At 41.7% G+C, this 22,153-nt stretch overlaps 1 protein-coding gene and 1 long non-coding RNA gene across 7 annotated transcripts in view; one reads left to right on the top strand and one right to left on the bottom strand.

The window, feature by feature from the left end:
* Positions 1–2,648: 2,648 nt before the first annotated feature.
* On the top strand, positions 2,649–4,573 carry LOC127003439 (uncharacterized). Of its 3 annotated transcripts, none has more exons than XR_007757070.1 (5): positions 2,649–2,663; positions 3,104–3,191; positions 3,324–3,543; positions 3,632–3,719; positions 3,764–4,573. It is a non-coding gene; the product is annotated as an uncharacterized LOC127003439 (long non-coding RNA). The 3 variants fall into 3 exon arrangements; XR_007757071.1 differs by having other exon boundaries at positions 3,236–3,543; XR_007757069.1 differs by lacking the exons at positions 2,649–2,663; positions 3,104–3,191 and adding exons at positions 2,694–2,707; positions 2,840–2,927.
* The window catches only part of LOC127003436 (calcium/calmodulin-dependent protein kinase kinase 1-like), a 189,602-nt gene continuing 171,193 nt past the window's right edge, over positions 3,745–22,153 (bottom strand). For 2 of the 4 annotated variants that reach the window (XM_050870134.1, XM_050870135.1), the window contains 7 exons: positions 17,183–17,284; positions 15,943–16,107; positions 15,047–15,157; positions 13,468–13,667; positions 12,286–12,501; positions 11,598–11,860; positions 3,745–8,683 (listed from right to left, as the gene is read on the bottom strand). In XM_050870134.1, the coding sequence (XP_050726091.1) occupies positions 8,617–8,683; positions 11,598–11,860; positions 12,286–12,501; positions 13,468–13,667; positions 15,047–15,157; positions 15,943–16,107; positions 17,183–17,284 (1,124 nt within the window). In that variant the 3' untranslated portion in view covers positions 3,745–8,616. The remainder of the gene's footprint in view (positions 8,684–11,597; positions 11,861–12,285; positions 12,502–13,467; positions 13,668–15,046; positions 15,158–15,942; positions 16,108–17,182; positions 17,285–22,153) is intronic. The other 2 variants (XM_050870136.1, XM_050870137.1) reach the window with 2 other exon arrangements.

Raw genomic sequence — 22,153 nt, 5'->3', positions numbered from 1 at the left:
TATATTTTTCTTCTATTTCATGTTCAGAGAAGTTAATCTACTGGATACGTTCTTAGGTAAGTGTCAGGTTGAGGAGGAGGAGGAAAAGAAGGAAGAAGACGAGGAGGATGAGGAAAAAGATGAGGAGTTGGAGGAGGAGGCCGGAGGAAGAGGAGGAGGAAGAGGAAAACTATGAAAAGGAGGAGTAGAAAGAAGATGAGGGAGAGGAGTAGGACAGAGAAGAAGAAGAGGAGGAAAAGAAGGAAGAAGAAGAGGAGGAGGAAGAGGAAAATGATGAGGAGTTGGAGGATTGAAGGGGAAAAATCTAAGGAAGATGAGGGAAAGGAGGAGGAGAAGGAGGAAGATGAGGGAGAGGAGGAGCAGAGGGAGGAAGATGAGGGAGAGGAGTAGGAGAAAGAAGAAGAGGAGGAAGAGGAAAATGATGAGGAAGATGAGGGAAAGGAGGAGGAGAAGGAGGAAGACGAGGGAGAGGAGGAGCAGAGGAAGGAAGCTGAGGGAGAGGAGTAGGAGAAAGAAGAAGAGGAGGAAGAGGAAAATGATGAGGAAGATGAGGGAAAGGAGGAGGAGAAGGAGGACGATGAGGGAGAGGAGGAGCAGAGGAAGGAAGATGAGGGAGAGGAGTAGGAGAAAGAAGAAGAAGAGGAGGAGGAGGAAGTCAGCCCAACCATGCGTCTAATTATGACTAATATAACACAGCCGCCAATAAAACACACCAGCAATTCCCCATTCACATTATCCCCCAAAACCATGACAAGAGAGCCCTGGAAACACGAGGAACAGAACCTTACCTGAAGAAGGCCGCCAGGCACCAGCTGATCAACACGTGGGGAGATGGACACAGCAGACAGCATTCATTTTCTGCTTCTTACTGTGTGAGTTTAAGCTTATTCGTATTTTGAAGCTTATGGGAAGTTGTAATATATATGTAGCAATAATTTCAATACATAGCAGAGCCTCATGAGGGATATATTGCAGAAATGAGCATCGCTTTGCGCATTTTTTTTTCTTTCGGTATGATATAGATTTCACTTTGCTCTTTCATCCACATCATTTTATTCTATGTAAAGAGATGGTAATATTCTGCAAAGAGTGAAAAAAATAAGAGTGATTTAGCTTGAATATATATATATAAAAAATAGCTCTTCGTCAGGGAGCTCGGTGATGCTTCGGAACAAAGAGTGATTTTTTTTATTTTATTATCTAAGCTCTTCCTCTATAACTACCAATACTTAACCTCTCACGAATACATACAAAGTAGCAAAATCATGGAGCTACACTTACACACCAACAAATACATTCCAATTTGGTTATACATTTTTTAATGAGCATTTTCGTTCAGAACATCCGAATCACCACGAACCCTTGCCCTTCTTCACACACCTACGTTTGATAAGGCTTATGTGGAGCTTGTAAGTATTTCCAAGGATAGTTTAACCCGTCCGCTGCGATTGGCACGGATTTTACCTTTATTGGTAGCCTGGTAACATATACACCCAGGTCTTTCTCTGCCCCTGGTGGATAGTGGAGTGTTTCCCATGTGGTATTGGTATGCTGGATTTCCCCTCCCAAGATGCATGATTTTACATTTTTCTTCATTGATTTGTAGCAGCCACTTGTTCCATTCCTGTAGCTTGGTGATGTCTTCTGGTAGGAAATCCGCAGTCAAGGGGTTAGTGAGCCTGGTAACAGTTTGACAAGGCTTCTTACCATGAATATGAAAAACACATATGAGAACTCAACTAACCTCTATTCATGAGCTTTGGAAATACATTTTTGTGAGAGCCGAAAGCTTCTATACGAGAACTAATTATGTGGTTTTAAATGACATGAGTGGGCTGTAAAATATTTTCTTTATTTAAAATGTGAAGTCTTTATACATTTGTTATTAATGAGTCAATAGTTGCAACAGCGAGACTAGTTTTACAAGATTTTCCATGGTAAACGAATCAAAAAAATATGTACACACCATTGTAACTCAGTGTCGCGTGGCATACAAGGTCATACAAGGTCGGCTGCAGGCGCCTACGAGGGTCTAGATTATGCCGGACAGAAAGCACTGGTTACTTGGACAAAATGCTCTGTATGGAAAACTATCATCAATCTTTGCCGTATTTTGTTCCATATATTGCACCTCACGAGTCCCCAGGATGTAAAAAGACTGAAGAAGGAGTAATAGGTTGTGAATTATGAGAAAGAGACGGCTGAGGTTTATGATAAGTTGAATTTTGCTATATTTCTCGCTCTATGGTTAATGATCATGACTTAAAAACGTTCCTTATTATGTATTAGCTGGTTCGGTAACACACATTCAACGTAAAGATTTATTATTCAGTTGATCGAGTGAGAATTTGTGAATCTGACACTATTTTGGGAGAGTTTTGGGTCAAGGAAATTAAAAGAGAAAGAGACAAGAGGTTGGTGAGAAGTTGAGAATTTAGAGAGAAAGAGACAAGATGTTGATGATAAAGAGATAATTAAGAGAGAGGAAGACTGCAGGAGTTAATGAGAAGTTGCAGATTTATTGAGAAAGTGATAGAATTGATGAGAAGTTGAAAATTAAAAGATAGACTGCTGGAGTTGGCAATAAAGAGATAATTAAAAGAGAAAGAGGCTGCTGAGGTTGATTAGAAATTGATGAAGAGAGAAAATGAGAGACTGTTGAGGTTGATGAGAAGTTGATGAAGAGAGAAAATGAGAGACTGCTGAGGTTGATGAGAAGTTGATGAAGAGAGAAAATAAGAGACTGCTGAGGTTGATGAGAAGTTGATGAAGAGAGAAAATAAGAGACTGCTGAGGTTGATGAGAAGTTGATGAAGAGAGAAAATGAGAGACTGCAGAGATTGATGAGAAGTTGATGAAGAGAGAAAATAAGAGACTGCTGAGGTTGATGAGAAGTTGATGAAGAGAGAAAATAAGAGACTGCTGAGGTTGATGAGAAGTTGATGAAGAGAGAAAATGAGAGACTGCAGAGATTGATGAGGAGTTGATGAAGAGAGAAAATGAGAGACTGCTGAGGTTGATGAGAAGTTGATGAAGAGAGAAAATGAGAGACTGCAGAGATTGATGAGGAGTTGATGAAGAGAGAAAATGAGAGACTGCAGAGATTGATGAGAAGTTGATGAAGAGAGAAAATGAGAGACTGGTGAAGTTGATGAGAAGTTGATGAAGAGAGAAAATGAGAGACTGCTGAAGTTGATTACAAGTTGATGAAGAGAGAAAATAAGAGACTGCAGAGGTTGATGAGAAGTTGATGAAGAGAGAAAATGAGAGACTGCAGAGATTGATGAGAAGTTGATGAAGAGAGAAAATAAGAGACTGCAGAGGTTGATGAGAAGTTGATGAAGAGAGAAAATAAGAGACTGCTGAGGTTGATGAGAAGTTGATGAAGAGAGAAAATGAGAGACTGCAGAGGTTGATGAGAAGTTGATGAAGAGAGAAAATGAGAGACTGCTGAGGTTGATGAGAAGTTGATGAAGAGAGAAAATAAGAGACTGCTGAGGTTGATGAGAAGTTGATGAAGAGAGAAAATAAGAGACTGCTGAGGTTGATGAGGAGTTGATGAAGAGAGAAAATAAGAGACTGCAGAGATTGATGAGAAGTTGATGAAAAGAGAAAATGAGAGACTGCTGAGGTTGATGAGAAGTTGATGAAGAGAGAAAATAAGAGACTGCTGAAGTTGATGAGAAGTTGATGAAAAGAGAAAATAAGAGACTGGTGAAGTTGATGAGAAGTTGATGAAGAGAGAAAATGAGAGACTGCAGAGGTTGATGAGAAGTTGATGAAGAGAGAAAATAAGAGGCTGCTGAAGTTGATTAGAAGTTGATGAAGAGACAACATAAAGAGACTGCTGAGGTTGATTAGAAGTTGATGAAGAGAGAAATGAGAGACTGTTGAGATTATTGAGAGGTTGAAAATTTAAGAGAGAGGAAGAGACTGCTATGACTAGGGGGTTTGGGGCTTACATGAGGCAGAACACATGGAACAAAATTGATCTTAAAGGAAATTGATACAAGTACTCGGAACACTGGAGGTCAAGGAATAAGAATCTGACTGGGTGCTTACCATATGCTGCTCCACATAACCTTCGTGTTTGTGTCTTGAAGTTAAAAAAGAGGAGTAATATGTAAAACAACTATACATATGTTGTTGCCAGTCTTCATATAGCTGCCCATTGCTTTATAAATTTTCCTATAAACAAAATATGGAGATAAAAACTTAAAACTAAAAAATGGATTCCAGGAACTTTATTTTGCATTAGTTGTGTCCACTCCTCAGTCTGACTCACAGGAAAATGATATTGCTTATGACTTGCAAAAATTAATATGAGGTGACTCACATGCTTCCAGGTAAGATCGTTCCCCTTATTGGCATTGATAAGTTAAAAGCAAATGTCAACACCCACCTGTCAACTCATTGTTTTCGTCCCTCTCTCCTTTTTTTTACCTCAAAGGCTGCGGCTCAAGGGCAACAAAGAGTACCAAAAAAATAAAAAGCCCGCTACTCGCCGCTCCCACAAAAGTAAAAAGTAAAGAGTAGCCAAAAGAGAGGTCAATTTCACTTTTACTTTTCCTATTCATGTTCTATCTATCTATCTATATCTCCGACGACCTGCTGCCTCGCGTGAACTTCCCTCCAGGGGGTGGCCACGGCAGAAGTGTTTCCATCTCTCCCTGTTCTGGCACCCCCTCTCAGCACACTCAATCCTGCTACTTCCAACTCCCTTGCTCCAATACTCACTCACCCTATTAATCCACTAGTCCTATTCATGTTTGTGAGTGTCGGGGAGGTATAGCATCCTTCCTCCCCCCACACACTACCACCAATACTGCCCTGTTTTTTGGTGGGGACCTGGTGCGGGCAGAGAAGGAGGAACCTGTACAACTAATGCAAAGTAAAAGCCTGAAACCCTGGAGTACACTTTGCGGTGGAGACTAACCTATTGTACATTCATGGATGCAAAAGGAGCCTGAAGAAGCATAGTAATTAGTACATTAAAAAAAGATGTGCTAGCAGGAAGCTTTAGCAAACCACTGAGAGAGCATATGCAGTAATCACCTAAGACTCAAACAACCTGTGGAAACTTATATTCTGGGCCACACTATTGCCGTGAACGACTCGACAAGGTAACTTTCCAATCCTGACCTTAACCCGGTAGCAGCGACGGGCCAAATTTGTGGCTTTACCATGTAGCAGCGATGGGCCAAATTTGTGCCATGATATAAACCCCCCCAAAATAAATGATACATAAACTGGTCACAAATGCTTTGATATATATTATGAAATGGTTTGTGTGAGTGATGATTTTTTCTCATTTTTCTTGCTTAGAGGGACCATTAAGAAACATGATCCCCGCTGCTACCGGGTTAACAACAGTACTAAACCTTCTTTGAATTTTTGACCCCCAAACAAAACCATTCCCAGCGTATCCTTTGTTCCTAAGCAATATTATGCTGCTTACAATGTTACATAACTTGCATAGAAAAATATGCCTGCAGAGGTCAACAGGACATACAGTGAACAATGCTGTATTGAAAATAAAAGTGTAACATCTGCAAACAATTACCGTGGTCACGTTATGTTGTTGGGCGAAGCAACAACCTACAAAGAGCCATTTCCCTGTCGTCAGTATTGCTGTGTGGAACCCTCCCCAGGTGGCTGACAAAGGTAGACTGTTCCAGGTGTGTAGGTCAGAAGGATTTCCATTTAGTGTAACTCTTATAGATAGCGCCTCACTTATATACAGCAATGCAAGCACTTCAAGGGTGTGCAGCGGGTGTCCTGAGATCTCAAACTTTGCACCACACAAGAAGTGCAAACCTCTGAATGAGTGATATTCTGGATCATCATGACATATTCCTTGACTTTGAATCTTGTATTCACAATGGTTCTCAATCATGAAGTGCTCGCACCCTCTTTGTGCTATAAAATCACCGTAAATGTAACATTCAAATATATGGAGCCGGCCAAAGCAGCCAAATGTTTGGTGGATCAAGCAGCACAGGGCGTGGCAAGACCCCTCAGAGTCACAACCTTCCCCTCTGCCTCCACCTACCTGCTTGTGACCTGAGGCCGGGCCAAACCCTCCCAGCCCTGAGCTGGTCAGGGCAGCGCCTGGCCGTGCTAGGTCAATCACAAGTGACTCAAGTTGCCAACAATGAATCTGAATTGGAGACGATTTATATGGAAGTATTGTATATGTATAATATATATTTTGTAGTATATAAAATAATGGTTTTACAATAATGAAGATGCGGTATAATTCATGGACAGGGTTTGGACCAGTTTTCCACGATGTTGCATACCATGTGATGCATGAGAAGTGTTTACAACAAAAAGCCAAGTAAAAATCATAAAAATCATATAATCCAGTATGACACAGTATCTGATCAGTCAGATGGAAGATACTTTCTTATACTATGCTTTTTTTCATAAACCAAAAAGAAAAATTATGTCTCTTTGTTTAAGGTAAGTTTATTCTACCCTACTGGTATCTAGTTTACTTTAAAGCTTACTTTGTGGCTAAAACTTATACTTATGATTGCATATAACCTTACTGGGTACAAAAGTTAGCACTGACAAAATTTTGAACACGTATGAAACAAACAATTATGCTGTCGGCTAATTGTTCAGTAATGTACAAAGTGCTAAATGATAAGTCAGCTAAATATATGCTACTGATTTACACACAGACATGGATAAAAAATGTACAGGAGGAGCGATGGCTATTAATACATCCGTTCTAGAGGGAGGTGATGCGGGACAGTTCTGAAGGACTTATGTTGCATAGAAACTTAACTTAGTTCATAGGTAAGAAAGAGTTTGATGCGCGCTGGGACTGAACCCTCCCAGGACATGACCAATTACCCGCAGTGCAGACCCCGTGACTCCCCCCCACACTGATAAGGAGGATGAACAATGAAAACACTCTCTTTAGTATCCGTTTAGTAAGTCATGATATGCTCACGAAAATGTTAATGTGTCAGAAAATGTTAAAGCGCACCTTGTCTCCTTGCTTGATTTATTGGGCTATGAATTCATGGCGTAATTATAACCGTCTTCGTGAATCTAGTCGGCTGTTGAGAGTCTGCGCCTTGGGCCGGGTCATGTCAGTCTGCACCTCTTGTAACTCTCACCTACGTTGGCTTAATAGAAAATCACAGAACAATGGTGAGACTGTACTGACCGTCTCAAAACTCACATCGTTTAATACACCGTAAGCTAACGAATACGTAGAATTAAATATCACCATTACGGATGTCCAGAAAACTAGCACGAGGATTATTAGTATTATAAATGCGCTCGTCAACCGGAAAAAAATTATGCGTCGTCATGAATCCTCTCTAAAGGACAACAATCAAGCCACTCGGTGAGCAGCCGTACAAACACGTCTCAACACGCTCAGCTCACAGCCATCTCACAGAGCACTAGTAAAGTCTCATGTCTGTGCTACTCTGTGGGGACAATGTCTCTAGGATGACTCTCACCTACTAATACGTTCTACAACCTCTGTATTACGAACTTGGGCATCGCTGATATAGTCAACCCTTGTGTATATGTTTTCTTTGGTTAGCTTTTTTGGGTGAACTCCCTTATTTGTTAATCCCTTACCTTTTTATACCCTACCCTTTTAATATGAAACTTTATCTCTTTAAATTATATCCAGGAACAAGATTTCAGAGCCTGCTAAGTTACAGAAAAATGATGTATGGTTTAATTTATGTTCTCTCCGCGTCAAATGTTAAATGGTCACGTAATTGGTTTGAATATTTACGGAAAAGTGCGTCTGATTGTCTCACAGAATACAGGAAAGTGTCGGTGTTTTCGTGGGTTCGGGCGACAATATCAAGGACCCCGCTACTCCCGCGCTCGCTCTCCTTAGCACCACCACTTGTGACAACGGATGTGTGTTTGCGGCGTCCGTCATCGCTGGCATCAAAAGAGAATGCATATGTTTCTTTTTTCCTTATCAATCCTCTTAAATATGCTCCGAGCTCCTATTACTTGCTGGTCGCATTACAAAAAGACATCAATTTACCTCCTGCAATACTTACTAGAATACGTACAAGTAATAATGATGTGAAATGAAGTTAAATGAAAATGTCTTAGGGGACAATTTACATTCTTCAGATACTTATAAGGAATGGAGCGTTGATATATAATAAATTCTGCGGTCAATCAACTTGTTATTTTAGTAAAGAGAGCCCTTCACACACGATAAAAATGAGTAAAAAATAAAAATACAAAACGAAAAACTAGAAAAAAAAGTGCATCTCCAAAATTTGACGTCTTCAGATATAAAACAGCTTCTTTTCTCTTTTATAAATAACTTTTTCTTCCCTGCATTTCACTCTTATTGATCCAGAGAGATGGACTACGCATTCACATCTACATAGACTAACAAACACTGCCAGCTTCCTTTTGTACTGTTTTACATGTTAACTTTTCTGCAAACCGTTCACTGTACAAAAATCCCCCTCGCCTTTGCAAACAGCAGCCGTTGACCTTCTACGAGCCACCATGTGTAACTTTCCACAGTCACACCCTCCTCCAGTGTTACCTATACGTGTCCTTATTGCATGGAAAGTCGGGGTCCCACTCGCTGCCTCCTTGCCCTTATCATCTGTCTTCTCCGATCACTTCAATCTCGTCTACTGCTGGGAGGGAGGTATCGAGCGACCTCTTCCTGTTGAGTCGAACGCGAGGATTAGTGTCGGCAGGAAGGTGTTGTAATGCCGGATTTTTGTAAGTAAAGGAAAGTGTATGTAGGAGTCAAACGTGTGTAAGTAAGTGTAAGTGTTTAAGTGAGAGGCCGCAGTAACCGTTAACTTTCCCACGGAGGTCCAGCTGGTCCCTCCCTGCCTGTGGGTTTGCTAGATAGTAGGTAGGGACAGTGGGAAAGTTAACGGTTACTGCGGCCTCTCACTTAAAAACTTACATTTACTTGCACACTCTTGACTCCTACATACAGTTTCCTTTCCTTACAAAAAATCTGGCATTACGGTGTGTTGTCGAGAAGCACTACTCTTATGGCTTTCTGATGCATGTGTCGATATTTTTTAGCTAATGCTTGGTCTGCTACTTCTGACTGCCAGCGCTCTAGTAAATGTCTGTTTGTTGATCTAGACATGCATCAAAAACCTTCAGTACCGAGGTAGTACATTCAATGCAAAATGCTCTTCAGTATTTTCATGTTTCTGGACAAATATACATCATGACATATCTAGTCAAATAGACAACATGATATTCAAATGATGCATCAACACAGGCAGTTTTATGCTGAAATAAAAACTTTAAAATGTTTAATGCAACAAAGGAATGTCTGGCGTAAAGCTGAGCTCAAAGCAACACACATCAAAATCTGAAGGACGAGTTTACAGCTTGAAACAAAATCAGGTGAAGCAGGACTGAACAAACTCAAGAGACAATTGAAGGTGTTGTGTTTAGCATGATGGTGTGTAGGGTGAATTTACTGCAGCTTAAAGAATACAATGAAGCTGTAAGTCATTCCTGTGAAAAAATAATGAAGAATGATGAAGTTGGACAGCACTCAGTGTCTGAAAAGTAAAAATGTTTTGATGAATGATGAGCCTTGTCAAGACGTACAGGAAACAGTACACAGCTCCAACAAGAAGGAGTCACGTCACAAAGGTCATCAGTAAAGGTCTGTGTCCCCTGCACCCCGGCCACCCCAGTCTTTGTGGCCAAGTAAAGGGGCTATTACACTGGGCAAATTTTCCATGAATCTTCAGTCAAACCACGATTTCCGCTGGCGTGGTTCTCATAATTCCGTGGTTTTCTGACGTGTCCACGATCTTCCAAAGCTACGGTAGATTTCCCCGAAGGATGACGGTATTACTCACCATCATCATCATCAGCAATAACAAAAAACAAATGAGAACCACGCTAGCGGAAATGTGGCTTGACTGAAGATCCACGGAAAATTTGTCCAGCGTAATAGCCCCTTAAGAGTCCTCCCCTAAGAGCTGCGTTGGGTCATCACTGAGCATGAGGTGTTGCTGGTCTTCCGGGTCACAAACATGTTATCAGCTGGGAGTGTTGTGGTCATGGCTGTCCTGCCCTCTCTTGGTCAGTTTGGTAACTTTTGGTGATGAAATGTCTCTATGAAAAATGTAATATAAATGGAGAAACAGAAAAGTGGTTTGATACATAAAAAGAAAAGGAAATGCAAGATCTAGGAAGTCAGTGTAAGATCAACTCTTTAAGAAGACGTTTGTAGTTGTTGGAGAGTTTGTGGAGTTCAAGTAAAGTCTTTGTAATGTGAATAAGTGGTCTTTTCTGTGTAGTATTCAATAAATATAAAATAACCCAAATTCCAATATTAACCCATAAGCAGTGACGGGCCAAATTTGTGCCATGATAAAGACCCCCCAAAATAGATGATGCATAAACTGATCACAAATACGTTGATACATATTATGAAATGGTTTGCGTGAGTGATGATTTTTTCTCATTTTTCTCGCTTAGAGGGACCATTAAGAAACATGATCCCCGCAGCTACCGGGTTAATAAATGGCCTTCTCTAGAGGGTCAACTGAGGGGAGTCTTTAACTGTGCTGTTACTGGTGCTGGGGATGAGAGGGTCACCACCAAGGAGACCACAAAGCCTCCTTGGTCACTAAACACTGCCAGGCCGGGGCGAGGGTCAGGGCAAGGGTCAGGCATCAGGGGTCAGAGGTCAGAGGTCAGTCAAGACACTTTTCACAGAAGGGTTAAAAAAATCATCATGGAAGGCAAAGAAACTGTTGAAAGACTTACATCAAGAAACACAAAACATGATCCAAATGGTTTAGTATCTGCTACGGTAAAATTGAAATGCAAAACAACGTACATTTATCATTCACAACATGGGACAAGGATTACTAAACATGCATTTTTCATCATACATTTTCATCACACACACTATGACAATATGCAGCATCATGCCTCCTATTGATCTTTTATTTCTTAACCCTTAGACGGCGGCAGAATTTGAAGAGTAGCTCCCACAAAATGAATGGTCTATATACAGTCACTGCCAACCTCAGGACTGTAGCATAAAATAGTTACACCGCATAATGGATGTTTTAACTATCGTCTATATATAGATTCAACTGCAATCTGGAAGTGTTGTTATATTTCTGCCATACAAAACTGACTGAATTTTGACCGCCTATATAGTTCCCCCGCTGTTTAAGGGTTAATGTGACTGACAGATATTTGACATTTACGAGATACAACATTCACACCAACGTTGCCAGATTGTCGTACTCAGAGCATAGTATTTACCGGTTTCTGACGCCTAACTATTGCCAAGAAACATCAGGAATAACTATTTTAACGATAATTATAAGTGAATCTCCTTATTGGGGTCCATGAGACAGTTTTTTGGTCGGAAGTTGGTAAACATAAGAGGCAGAGTAAGACAATCCGGCAACAATGATTCACTCACACATGACACAACAGCAGAATGGACACAGACAACAACAGGCGGAACAATACTACACCACAGGGAGCAAGAGAGGCGTGCAGTGCGGGGGCGCAGTGTGGAGGAGGAGAGACGTTAAGCTGCCCAGTGCCACCACCACCATAGCCCATACCTTTCCAAGTAGAACTCATACGAACCCGGCGCCGAGTGAGACCGTCCTGTGCGTGCGAACTGTTCTTTGTACAATATGTTCATCTTGAAGGGGTTCTGGAAGCTGTGTTTCTTGAGCATACACTTGATGAGGATCAGTGTCTCCAGCTTGGGGATGGAGCGCACGCAGCTCTGCACCTCCTCCTCCGTCACCTCGATCAAGACGCAGTTTTCTTCCTCGGTTGGCAGAGGGTACTGGCCCCCCGCATCGACCCATGGGTGTTCCTAGTGGTTAGGTCATGGCAAGGTTATTATGCGAGGACTTACATTTTAAAAAGTGATGCCATTATTCATTGAACTAAATCTAAGTGATGCCTTAACCAGTATTCCCTAACAAACACAGGTTGTACACATTCACACTGTGAAGGAAGGGACGGCTGTAACTGGATGCCAAGGTGATGGCAGCAAAACAGATCACACACATATTTCATCTCTTCTGCAGCATTTCCTTTTTCCTTACTTAGTGAAATTGTCTTTATTATTCCTTAGATTTACACAACCATTCTGTACTTTATTTCCTGACTTAAGCACTCCTTAAAAAAAATGCACTTTGAAACATACATTTTACTAAAGAAATAAAGTTAAAATTTTTAGCTGTACTCTTTTACTATTGTAAGTTTTGCATGTACTAAAAGGAGTGCATTTTTTACCTTGATGTCAGGTAGAGTTATTCTAAGAGCGGGATTCTTCTCCAGCATCAGAGAGAGCAGATCCTTGAGGTCGTCCGAGACAAACGGGATAGGAGGGAAGGAGAGCGGCGCCGTCCGGATCTTGTCGTAGAGCACAACAATGTTATCGTCGTGGAAGGGGAGCTTGCCGTACACGAAGGCATAAAGAGTAATGCCCATCGCCCAGATATCTGCCGCCTGAAAGAAACACAAATACTGACTTAGCAATGCTTAAAAAATGAAAGAGATACATTTACATTCTTATGGTAATGATCATGAGGTGGAAAAAAATCCCTATCATACAAGTTTTTAATCACAGTGTCTGTCTGAAGAGCTGAGTAAGTGCGTTGAGTCAGTGAGGTCTTTCTTGATGTATTCTGATCTTTGTCTTTGTAGAACAGGCATAGGAAAGTATAAGAATTAGTATTGAAGCAGTCTTGCCAAATTCCTATAGAAATAGACAAAACTCCACAATGTCAGTAGTACATTAAGTATAACATTTAGTTTAAACAAAATATATAAGTATAAGGTACAAAATGGAAACTGAAGAGGACATTCTGGACAACTCACTTCATCTTTGTAAAACAGACATAAGAAAGGCCATCACAAGTACATCAGTAGGAAAACAGTTTCACCAGATTCCTATAAAATAAACAAAACTCCAAAATTGATGGACTATATAAGATTTATACTTCCAATGAAATATGTATATGTGTAGGAGGAATGAGAGAAAACTGAACAGGGAAACTTCCAAATACATTTCCAAAGCGCAAGTACATTATAACCTTTAGTTTAATTGAAATATCTGAGTCGAAGGTACAAGAAACTGAGGAGGGAAGCTTCTACATAAATTTCCGAAACATAGGAAGAACAATATAACCTATACGCTAATTGAAATACTGGAGTTGAAGGTTAACCCGGTAGCAGCGGGGATCAAGTTTCTTAAAGGCCCTTCCCTCTAAGCGAGAAAAATGAGAAAAAATCATCACTCACACAAACCATTTCATAATATATATCAATGCATTTGTGATCAGTTTATGCATCATCTATTTTGGGGGATTTATATCATGGCAAAAATTTGGCCCGTCGCTGGTACATGGTAAAGCCATAAATTTGGCCCGTCACTGCTACCGGGTTAAAGAAAAAACAAAGAGGGACACTCACCTTGCCGGAGTACTTGTGCCTGGAGGTGGAGAGTGCCTCGGGGGCCATGAAGGCGGGCGTGCCGGCGGTGTTGGTGAGGAAGGCGTCCTTGCCGTCGAACTCGTTGCACACGCCGAAGTCTGCGATCTGGATGTGGCCGTTGTCCCCCAGCAGCAGGTTGGAGGGCTTGATGTCTCGGTGGATGATTTTCTGGTAGTGTACTGCAAATATTATAAGACACGTGAATGTATGAATAAGTGGGAGTAAAATTAGGTCATAAATGCAACAATATTATTAATCTAAAGTTATAATTTTAAGGGAGTGGAATGGACGTGTTGGTGACTTATCCTCTGGTAGTGTACTGCAAATATTGTAGAATGTATAACCATAGGAATTAATAGAGGTAAAAGGAATTATAAAGCATGCTGGGAATATAGAACCCATGAATAAGTGAATCAATGAGAGTTTGAGAGTATGATTAATTACAAATAGTACACTAATATTACTGATCTGAGTGTTATAGTGAACCAGAACTATAAAACACATGAACATAGGAATCAATAAGAATAAAACAATTATATAAGTGAAAATATTACTGATCTGAGTTTATATTTCTTGAGGAGTGGAGTTGAGTTGCAAAATCAGAACTAATCGTAAATGCAAAAACATAACTGATCTAAGCAAAGAGGTGTCAGAACAGATCTATAAACAGCCATTTAAATCTTCGAGGCAAGCTTCTTTAACCCAGTAGCTGCGGGGATCGTGTTTCTTAAAGGCCCCTCTAAGCGAGAAAATGAGAAAAATCATCACTCACACAAACCATTTCATAATATATATCAATGCATTTGTGATCAGTTTATGCATCATCTATTTTGGGGGGTTTATATCATGGCAAAAATCTGGCCCGTCGCTGCTACATGGTAAAGCCACAAATTTGGCCCATCGCTGCTACTAGGTTAAAGGGTACAATTAGGTGTCAAAATCGATCTATAAACAGCCATTTAAATCTCTGAGGCAAGGTTCTTTAAAGGGTACAATTAGGAGGTGTCAAAATCGATCTATAAACAGCCATTTAAATCTCTGAGGCAAGGTTCTTTAAAGGGTACAATTAGGAGGTGTCAAAATCGATCTATAAACAGCCATTTAAATCTCTGAGGCAAGGTTCTTTAAAGGGTACAATTAGAAGGTGTCAAAATCGATCTATAAACAGCCATTTAAATCTCTGAGGCAAGGTTCTTTAAAGGGTACAATTAGTTGTCAAAATCAATCTATAAACAGCCATTTAAATCTCTGAGGCAAGGTTCTTTAAAGGGTACAATTAGGAGGTGTCAAAATCGATCTATAAACAGCCATTTAAATCTCTGAGGCAAGGTTCTTTAAAGGGTACAATTAGAAGATGTCAAAATCTATCTATAAACAGCCATTTAAATCTCTGAGGCAAGGTTCTTTAAAGGGTACAATTAGGAGGTGTCAAAATCGATCTATAAACAGCCATTTAAATCTCTGAGGCAAGGTTCTTTAAAGGGTACAATTAGAAGGTGTCAAAATCTATCTATAAACAGCCATTTCCATCCCTAAGACAAGGTTGGGCGGCACTTACAATACTCAATGCCGAGGACCACATCCCGGAAGTACCCCCACGCCTGGTCCTCACTCAGCGGCTCCTCGGTGGGGATCTCCATCACCTCGCCCTTCTCCAGGAGCTCAAACACTGCAATAGGGAACCAATCGTCAACTTCAGAAATCACCCGACACACAGAAACGGCATTAAAACTTCTAACACATATGCACCAACAACAGAGAAGCTCAATACTAGCTCACAGGTAATCTAAAATCAAACGAGTAAAAGGCAAAGGTAAAGTTGGGGGCATATGCTAAAGCTGCTCATGGCCTCAGTGCTCATCTCTGTCACATTAGCCCTTGAGCCTGAGCAAGATACATTTTTTTAGGGGAATGTCAATAATAGCTCATAGAAACTCCAAAATCAAGTGCGTAAAAGTTAAGGTTCCGGGTGTATGCTAGAGCTGTATGTGACCTTGGTACTCATCTCCTACACATTAACCCTTGAGAATGAGGGTCGCTTTCACAGTCACTTCGTTTGTTTTGATCGTTACCAATGGCGGCGATCGACGCTATAGTTTTCCACGTGAAACTGGCCTATGGGGTAGTGGTGGCTGCAGAGGAAGCGAGAGGTGTTGAGAGTGTGTGGCAAGGTGTGGGGCTAGGCTAACCCCGCAGCCGCCACTACCCTATAGGCTAGTTTTATGTGGAAATACTATAGCGGCAATAACAGCCATTGGTAACGATCAAAACAAACAAAACGAATGTGAAAGTGACCCTGAGTGAGTGAAAGATATTATTTTTGAGGAGTTACTGAGAGATACTGCTAACCCCCATGTACAAGTGGCCTCAGTGCTCATCTCCATCACATCATTAATCCTTGAATATAATTGTAAAACCCATTATTTTGAGAGATAACTAAGGCAAACCACTGACCCATGTAGAAGTTGTCCTCGGCGGGGTCGTTCAACACCTCCACCAGCTTGACAACGTTGGGGTGGTTCAGCTTCTTCAGGATGGCGATCTCCCGGTGCACTCGGTCCAGTGGGTTCTCCATGGGCCGCCCCCCGGAGGCTCTCGGGGGCGGCAGACGGCCCTTCACTGCAAGATGAACGGTGTGGTGATGATGGAGTTTGGTGGTGATATTTTTTTTACGGTAAAGAAAGCAGCTCGAGGGGAAACATAAATAAAACAAAAAAGCCCGATAAACGCTGCTCCCATAAGAGAAAGTTAGGAAAAAGTGGCCAAAAGAGAATTCAGATTTGGATGGGAGTTTTTTTTTTGAGGTAAGGAAGCAGGTCAAAAAAAAAAAAAAAAAAAAAAAAAAAGCCCACTAGTACTGCTCCTATAAGAGAGAGTTAGGGACGAGTGGCCAAAAGGAAGGTCAATTCTAAATGGGGAGGTGTCTTGATATGTCTTGATGTGGTAGGTGCATCGTAACTCCTCTAACGACTCAATTCCCTGGTTATTGAAGGGTGGGTTCGTGAATGCTCAATTAGATGACTCTTCAGATAATCAAGGGTACACACAGAGAATAAAGTGCACATATATAGGATGAAGTGTTACATATATATAAAAAACCCATCAAGTGCTAAGATAGAGTGGAGGTGTTGGTAAGGTGTGAACAGTCTCAGTAACATCAAAGGTGTTGGTAAATTGTAAAGTCTCGGAAACATCAAACCAGAAAGTAGCCAAGTAAAACAACTCTGGATAACACAAAACATTACAGCGAGAGAACAACATCTAAAATTCATGAACGAGAAGGTTTTGATCGTCTGCAAGAAATATTATGGTGTAAATATATCGTATACTTCTCCATTACTCTCTATGTTCATATTCCACACTCTAATGACAATCTAAAAATGCAATATTCATCATGGACAACAACTTAACAATCTAAACTCACTACAAACATCAAAATAATCTAACCTAACATCGTACAATACTCAATACTCAATGATCCATATTCCTCTAGTAGGGAGCTATCACATTTAACTAATTACATATACGACTGTACTATATTTACTCACAATGGTATATCCAGTAACCTGCACACATACTCAACAGACAGTAATTTCTACCGAGTGACGCCGGTGTGGGTTGGTGTCAGGTGCAGGCTCTCTCGGCAGTGGTCGGCAAAGCTAATTGTGTGGTGGCATGGGCGGTGCGTACTTACCTCGGGTGGTGGGAGGAGAATAACTGTCCATGCGGTGTCGTGGGCTGAGGGAGCGGAAGTGCTGTGAGGCCTCCGTCTCTGCTCCGATGGTCCAAGAGCGGCCTGACCACCACACACACGCCAACACACCACCACATCGACACCAACAGAAAACGACAAATCAAACAATAACGATGAGGAAGTGAGGGTGTGGTCATGCTTTGCTGGCTGCCACAGACATGCTGGTGCTGGAGGTGGTGAGGTGAGGCGGCTATCGTGACATTCGAGTGGTTCTCCTTTGTTGTTTTACTTGCAACAATAAACTATCAATCAATCAATCATCAATCGAGTGGCGTGAACACAACCAAAGTGGGCTGACTCTGTGCTGTCAAGACTTATGCCGGAGTTCTTAAATGTCATACTAGCATTTATTAACACTTATGCGGATGGTCTGACTCACTAACTTCATTTCTGGGATGGAGTTTTAGTTAGAAGTGAAGGATTTCCACTTTAATTTCACTTTTGGGATAGAGTTTACTTAGAAGTGCTGGATTTCCATGGAGTTAAGTTGACATTGCAAACTCATTCATAAAAAGTGACATAAAACAGCCAAGGAAATCAACTATCCGAGCCTTGAAAAATGGGTCGTAAAAGTCATCCACAAAGCTATTAATAAAGACTAGTGTGACGTTTAAGAAAAGAGGCAATAGAGGAGGTGATGGTGCTCGTATAGTGGGCCTCAAGCTTGTGGTGTGACAGCTGTTCCACCGGCATGCAGACTCCAATGATGTGCTTCCCTTGTCTCCCCACACTTACATGACACTTGCCTTCTCCAAAACACGAGCACTAATGTGTGTGAAAAATAGTTCTGATCCCATACATGTCAAAATCTAAGATATAAACTGAAGTGTACCATCAAACAGAGAGAAAAGATAATGAAAAACTGCATGATGCTATAAAGATCACCAGGCCAGTTCATACCATTAATTAACCCGGTAGCAGTGACGGGCCAAATTTGTGGCTTTACCGTGTAGCAGCAATGGGCCAAATTTGTGGCTTTACCGTGTAGCAGCGATGGGCCAAATTTGTGGCTTTACCGTGTAGCAGCGACGGGCCAAATTTGTGGCTTTACCGTGTAGCAGTGATGGGGCAAATTTGTGGCTTTACCGTGTAGCAGTGACGGGCCAAATTTGTGGCTTTACCGTGTAGCAGTGATGGGGCAAATTTGTGGCTTTACCGTGTAGCAGCGACGGGCCAAATTTGTGGCTTTACCGTGTAGCAGTGACGGGCCAAATTTGTGGCTTTACCGTGTAGCAGTGACGGGCCAAATTTGTGGCTTTACCGTGTAGCAGCGACGGGCCAAATTTGTGGCTTTACCGTGTAGCAGCGACGGGCCAAATTTGTGGCTTTACCGTGTAGCAGTGACAGGCCAAATTTGTGGCTTTACCGTGTAGAAGAACGGGGCCAAATTTGTGGCTTTACCGTGTAGCAACGACGGGCCAAATTTGTGGCTTTACCGTGTAGCAACGACGGGCCAAATTTGTGGCTTTACCGATGTAACAGTGATGGGGCAAATTTGTGGCTTTACCGTGTAGCAGCGACGGGCCAAATTTGTGGCTTTACCGTGTAGCAGTGATGGGGCAAATTTGTGGCTTTACCGTGTAGCAGCGACGGGCCAAATTTGTGGCTTTACCGTGTAGCAGTGATGGGGCAAATTTGTGACTTTACCGTGTAGCAGCGACGGGCCAAATTTGTGGCCTTACCATGTAGCAGCGATGGGCCAAATTTGTGTCTTTACCGTGTAGCAGCGATGGGCCAAATTTGTGGCTTTACCGTGTAGCAGCGATGGGCCAAATTTGTGGCTTTACCGTGTAGCAGCGATGGGCCAAATTTGTGTCTTTACCGTGTAGCAGTGATGGGCCAAATTTGTGTCTTTACCGTGTAGCAGCGACGGGCCAAATTTGTGGCTTTACCGTGTAGCAGTGATGGGCCAAATTTGTGACTTTACCGTGTAGCAGCGATGGGCCAAATTTGTGGCCTTACCATGTAGCAGCGATGGGCCAAATTTGTGGCTTTTCCGTGTAGCAGCGATGGGCCAAATTTGTGTCTTTACCGTGTAGCAGTGATGGGCCAAATTTGTGTCTTTACCGTGTAGCAGCGATGGGCCAAATTTGTGTCTTTACCGTGTAGCAGCGATGGGCCAAATTTGTGTCTTTACCGTGTAGCAGCGATGGGCCAAATTTGTGGCTTTTCCGTGTAGCAGCGATGGGCCAAATTTGTGTCTTTACTGTGTAGCAGCAACAGGCCAAATTTGTGCCATGATTTAAACCCCCCAAAATAGATGATACATAAACTGATCACAAATGGTTTGATATATATTATGAAATGGTTTGTGTGAGTGATGATTTTTTTTTCATTTTTCTCGCTTAGAGGGACCATTAAGAAACATGATCCCCGCTGCTACCGGGTTAAACATGCTTTTATTGTGGTTGAAAATTTTATGTTCACTGGAGTTTGAAAATGATGAGATGGCTTTGGTGTCTGTTGGCCTTGGAGTGTTAGAGTGGAGCCTGTGTGTATGTCCCACTGTTGCCAGATCATCGTACTCAAAGCATCGTATTTTCCGGTTTCTGCCCCACAACTATTGCAAAAGAACACCAATAATTAACCCTTCCAATGATAACTATAAATGAACCTAGTTACTGGGGTGCAGGAGACAGTATTGGGGTCGGAAATCGCCAAACATAAGAGAGTGAGTGCGACAGTCTGGCTACGTTGGTGTGTTCTCCTGGGTGGGATGAGTGTGGCAGAGACATGATATTCTGTGCCCTGACTCACTGGTTCAGGGAGGGAGTGAGAGGCTCAGCCCACACATACACAGGAAACCGTGATCAGTGTGAATGACATGCCTAACAATGGTGGCTCACTGAAGGGTTAGCAGTTCATCAAGTGTTCAAGAAGGTTATTTGATTTGAACTTAGATACTTCTCCCGGCACATACTGCTGATCACCATGATTAAGTGGAGTGCACAAAATGAATATTCATGTGGACATCTGAACTCATGCCAAGTACAATGATTCATCAATGAATCCACCTACTGTGAAAATCATATAATATTGCCATTACTCTTACAGAAGTTTTTTGTGTCCAAAGAATTAATGAATCTTAAATCTAATTCTTTTTAAAATGTGTAAATCTCAATGTTCCATTTGTGCTCTGCAAAATTCTACATAAAAAGAAAAATGCAATCAAGTGTCAGTAAATCTCAACTTTCACTAAAAATATGTAAATATTTGCAGCCCAGAAATGCAGTACACTACTCATGGTCACTGATGCCATAGTCCCGCTAGTGACATGCCTGCTAGTAGAAATGAGAAAGAGAATTTATGAGAAAAATAAAAAATATTTGTAAGTTAAGATTCATTCCCCCGAGTTGCATGACCAACAGGCACAAATGTTGAAGTAAAGCTAAAAAATGGATACAGGAGAGAAATATGCAGAAAAAAACATGATGCTAAGAAAATATTGATTAGTAACAAGATTTCTGTCCTTGAAAATTAATTGTATAGTTTTTAAAGCTTAATCTGTGATGTATGTAAGAGCAAATGAAGAGTCACTATTTCATGACTTTAGTCTCCCCAGACAGGGAAGCAGTGGACACAGAATGTGGTGGGACGGTCAGGCAGCAGAGTGGGGCAGGAGAACTGCATGAAGTAAAATGTCTGCAGCAGGTGGTGGTGGAGGGCAGAGGCAGTCCTCAGTAGGTGTGTGGAGTGTTGGGTGTGGGAACAGGACACAATTAAGCCATGTACACACCCTCACCAGCATGGCTCTTTGCAGCGAGGGGAAGGGAAGGTACTCATGCACTCACAACACCTCCAGTAAGCTCATCTCCTCAGTAAGGCCAACCTCTAACCTCTCGGCTCTGCGCTGATGCATGACTGAACAACTCTACAGCTCTAGAAGCACTGCTGGGCCGGCAACATGTAGCTAAGTAGTGAATGCATACCAAAAAGGCCATATTGCTGTCTCATTTAAAACTCTAGTCTTTTCATAAGAAGAAAACAATTTTGACACCTAATGTTATCAATCACCTGACTTGACAACACTATTTTGGAGACAGATTTATCAAAACTTGCAGCCATTTACTTGGGTTATCAGTTAGAAGGCTTTCATATGACAGTGTCTCTGCAGTACTGTGGTTAACATTCTTCTTCTTTTGAGGTGTTCCGCTTTGTATTGCTTCTTAGGTCCTCCTCGGTACTTCTCTACACTTTTATACCTCACAACACACACTTAGTTACTTCACAGCGCCATAGTTATGAATCCACGGGTCTGGGTTTGATCTCAGCCCACTTGTTTATTTTCCCTCTAGGTTCCTTGATAAACTACCTTGGGACACCTGAGGAAGGTAAACTGTGGTAACCTGGATGTGCCACACTTACCCTGTGCTCTGGGGCAAGAAGTTCTAGCCACCACAAGGTCATGGCTAGACAGAGATGAGCATCGAGGCAACACACACCCTTTTTTTGCTTTAACCCGTCCGCTGTGATTGGCATGGATTTGGCTTTCACTGGTAGCCTGGTAACATATAGTCCCAGGTCTTTCTCTGACTCTGTGGTGGATAATGGAGTGTTTCCCATGTAGTATTGGTGTGCTGGATTTCCCTTCCCAAGGTTCAGGGCTTTACATTTTTCTTCACTGAACTGTAGCAGCCACTTTTTGCTCCATTCCTGTCGCTTGGTGATGTCTTCTTGTAGGAAATCCGCAGTCAAGGGTTTAATGGAAGCAGCTCAAAGGCTATAGTTCTATGCATTTGTGTTAGCCCCCAACTTTAATTTCTTTCCCTTTTACAGGTTTAAGGGCAGAGGTGCTTGTGAATCTTCAACTTCAATGCCTATATAAAAAGAATCCAAGTAAATGGCTGAGTTTAATTAGTCTAAGGCCTATGATCATTACCTGACACTGCTACACACACACACACACACACA

The sequence above is a fragment of the Eriocheir sinensis genome, chromosome 25 (genome assembly GCF_024679095.1).
Source record: "Eriocheir sinensis breed Jianghai 21 chromosome 25, ASM2467909v1, whole genome shotgun sequence".
Taxonomy (NCBI): Eukaryota; Metazoa; Arthropoda; class Malacostraca; order Decapoda; family Varunidae; genus Eriocheir; species Eriocheir sinensis.
This window is presented reverse-complemented; position numbering and strand designations above follow the sequence as displayed.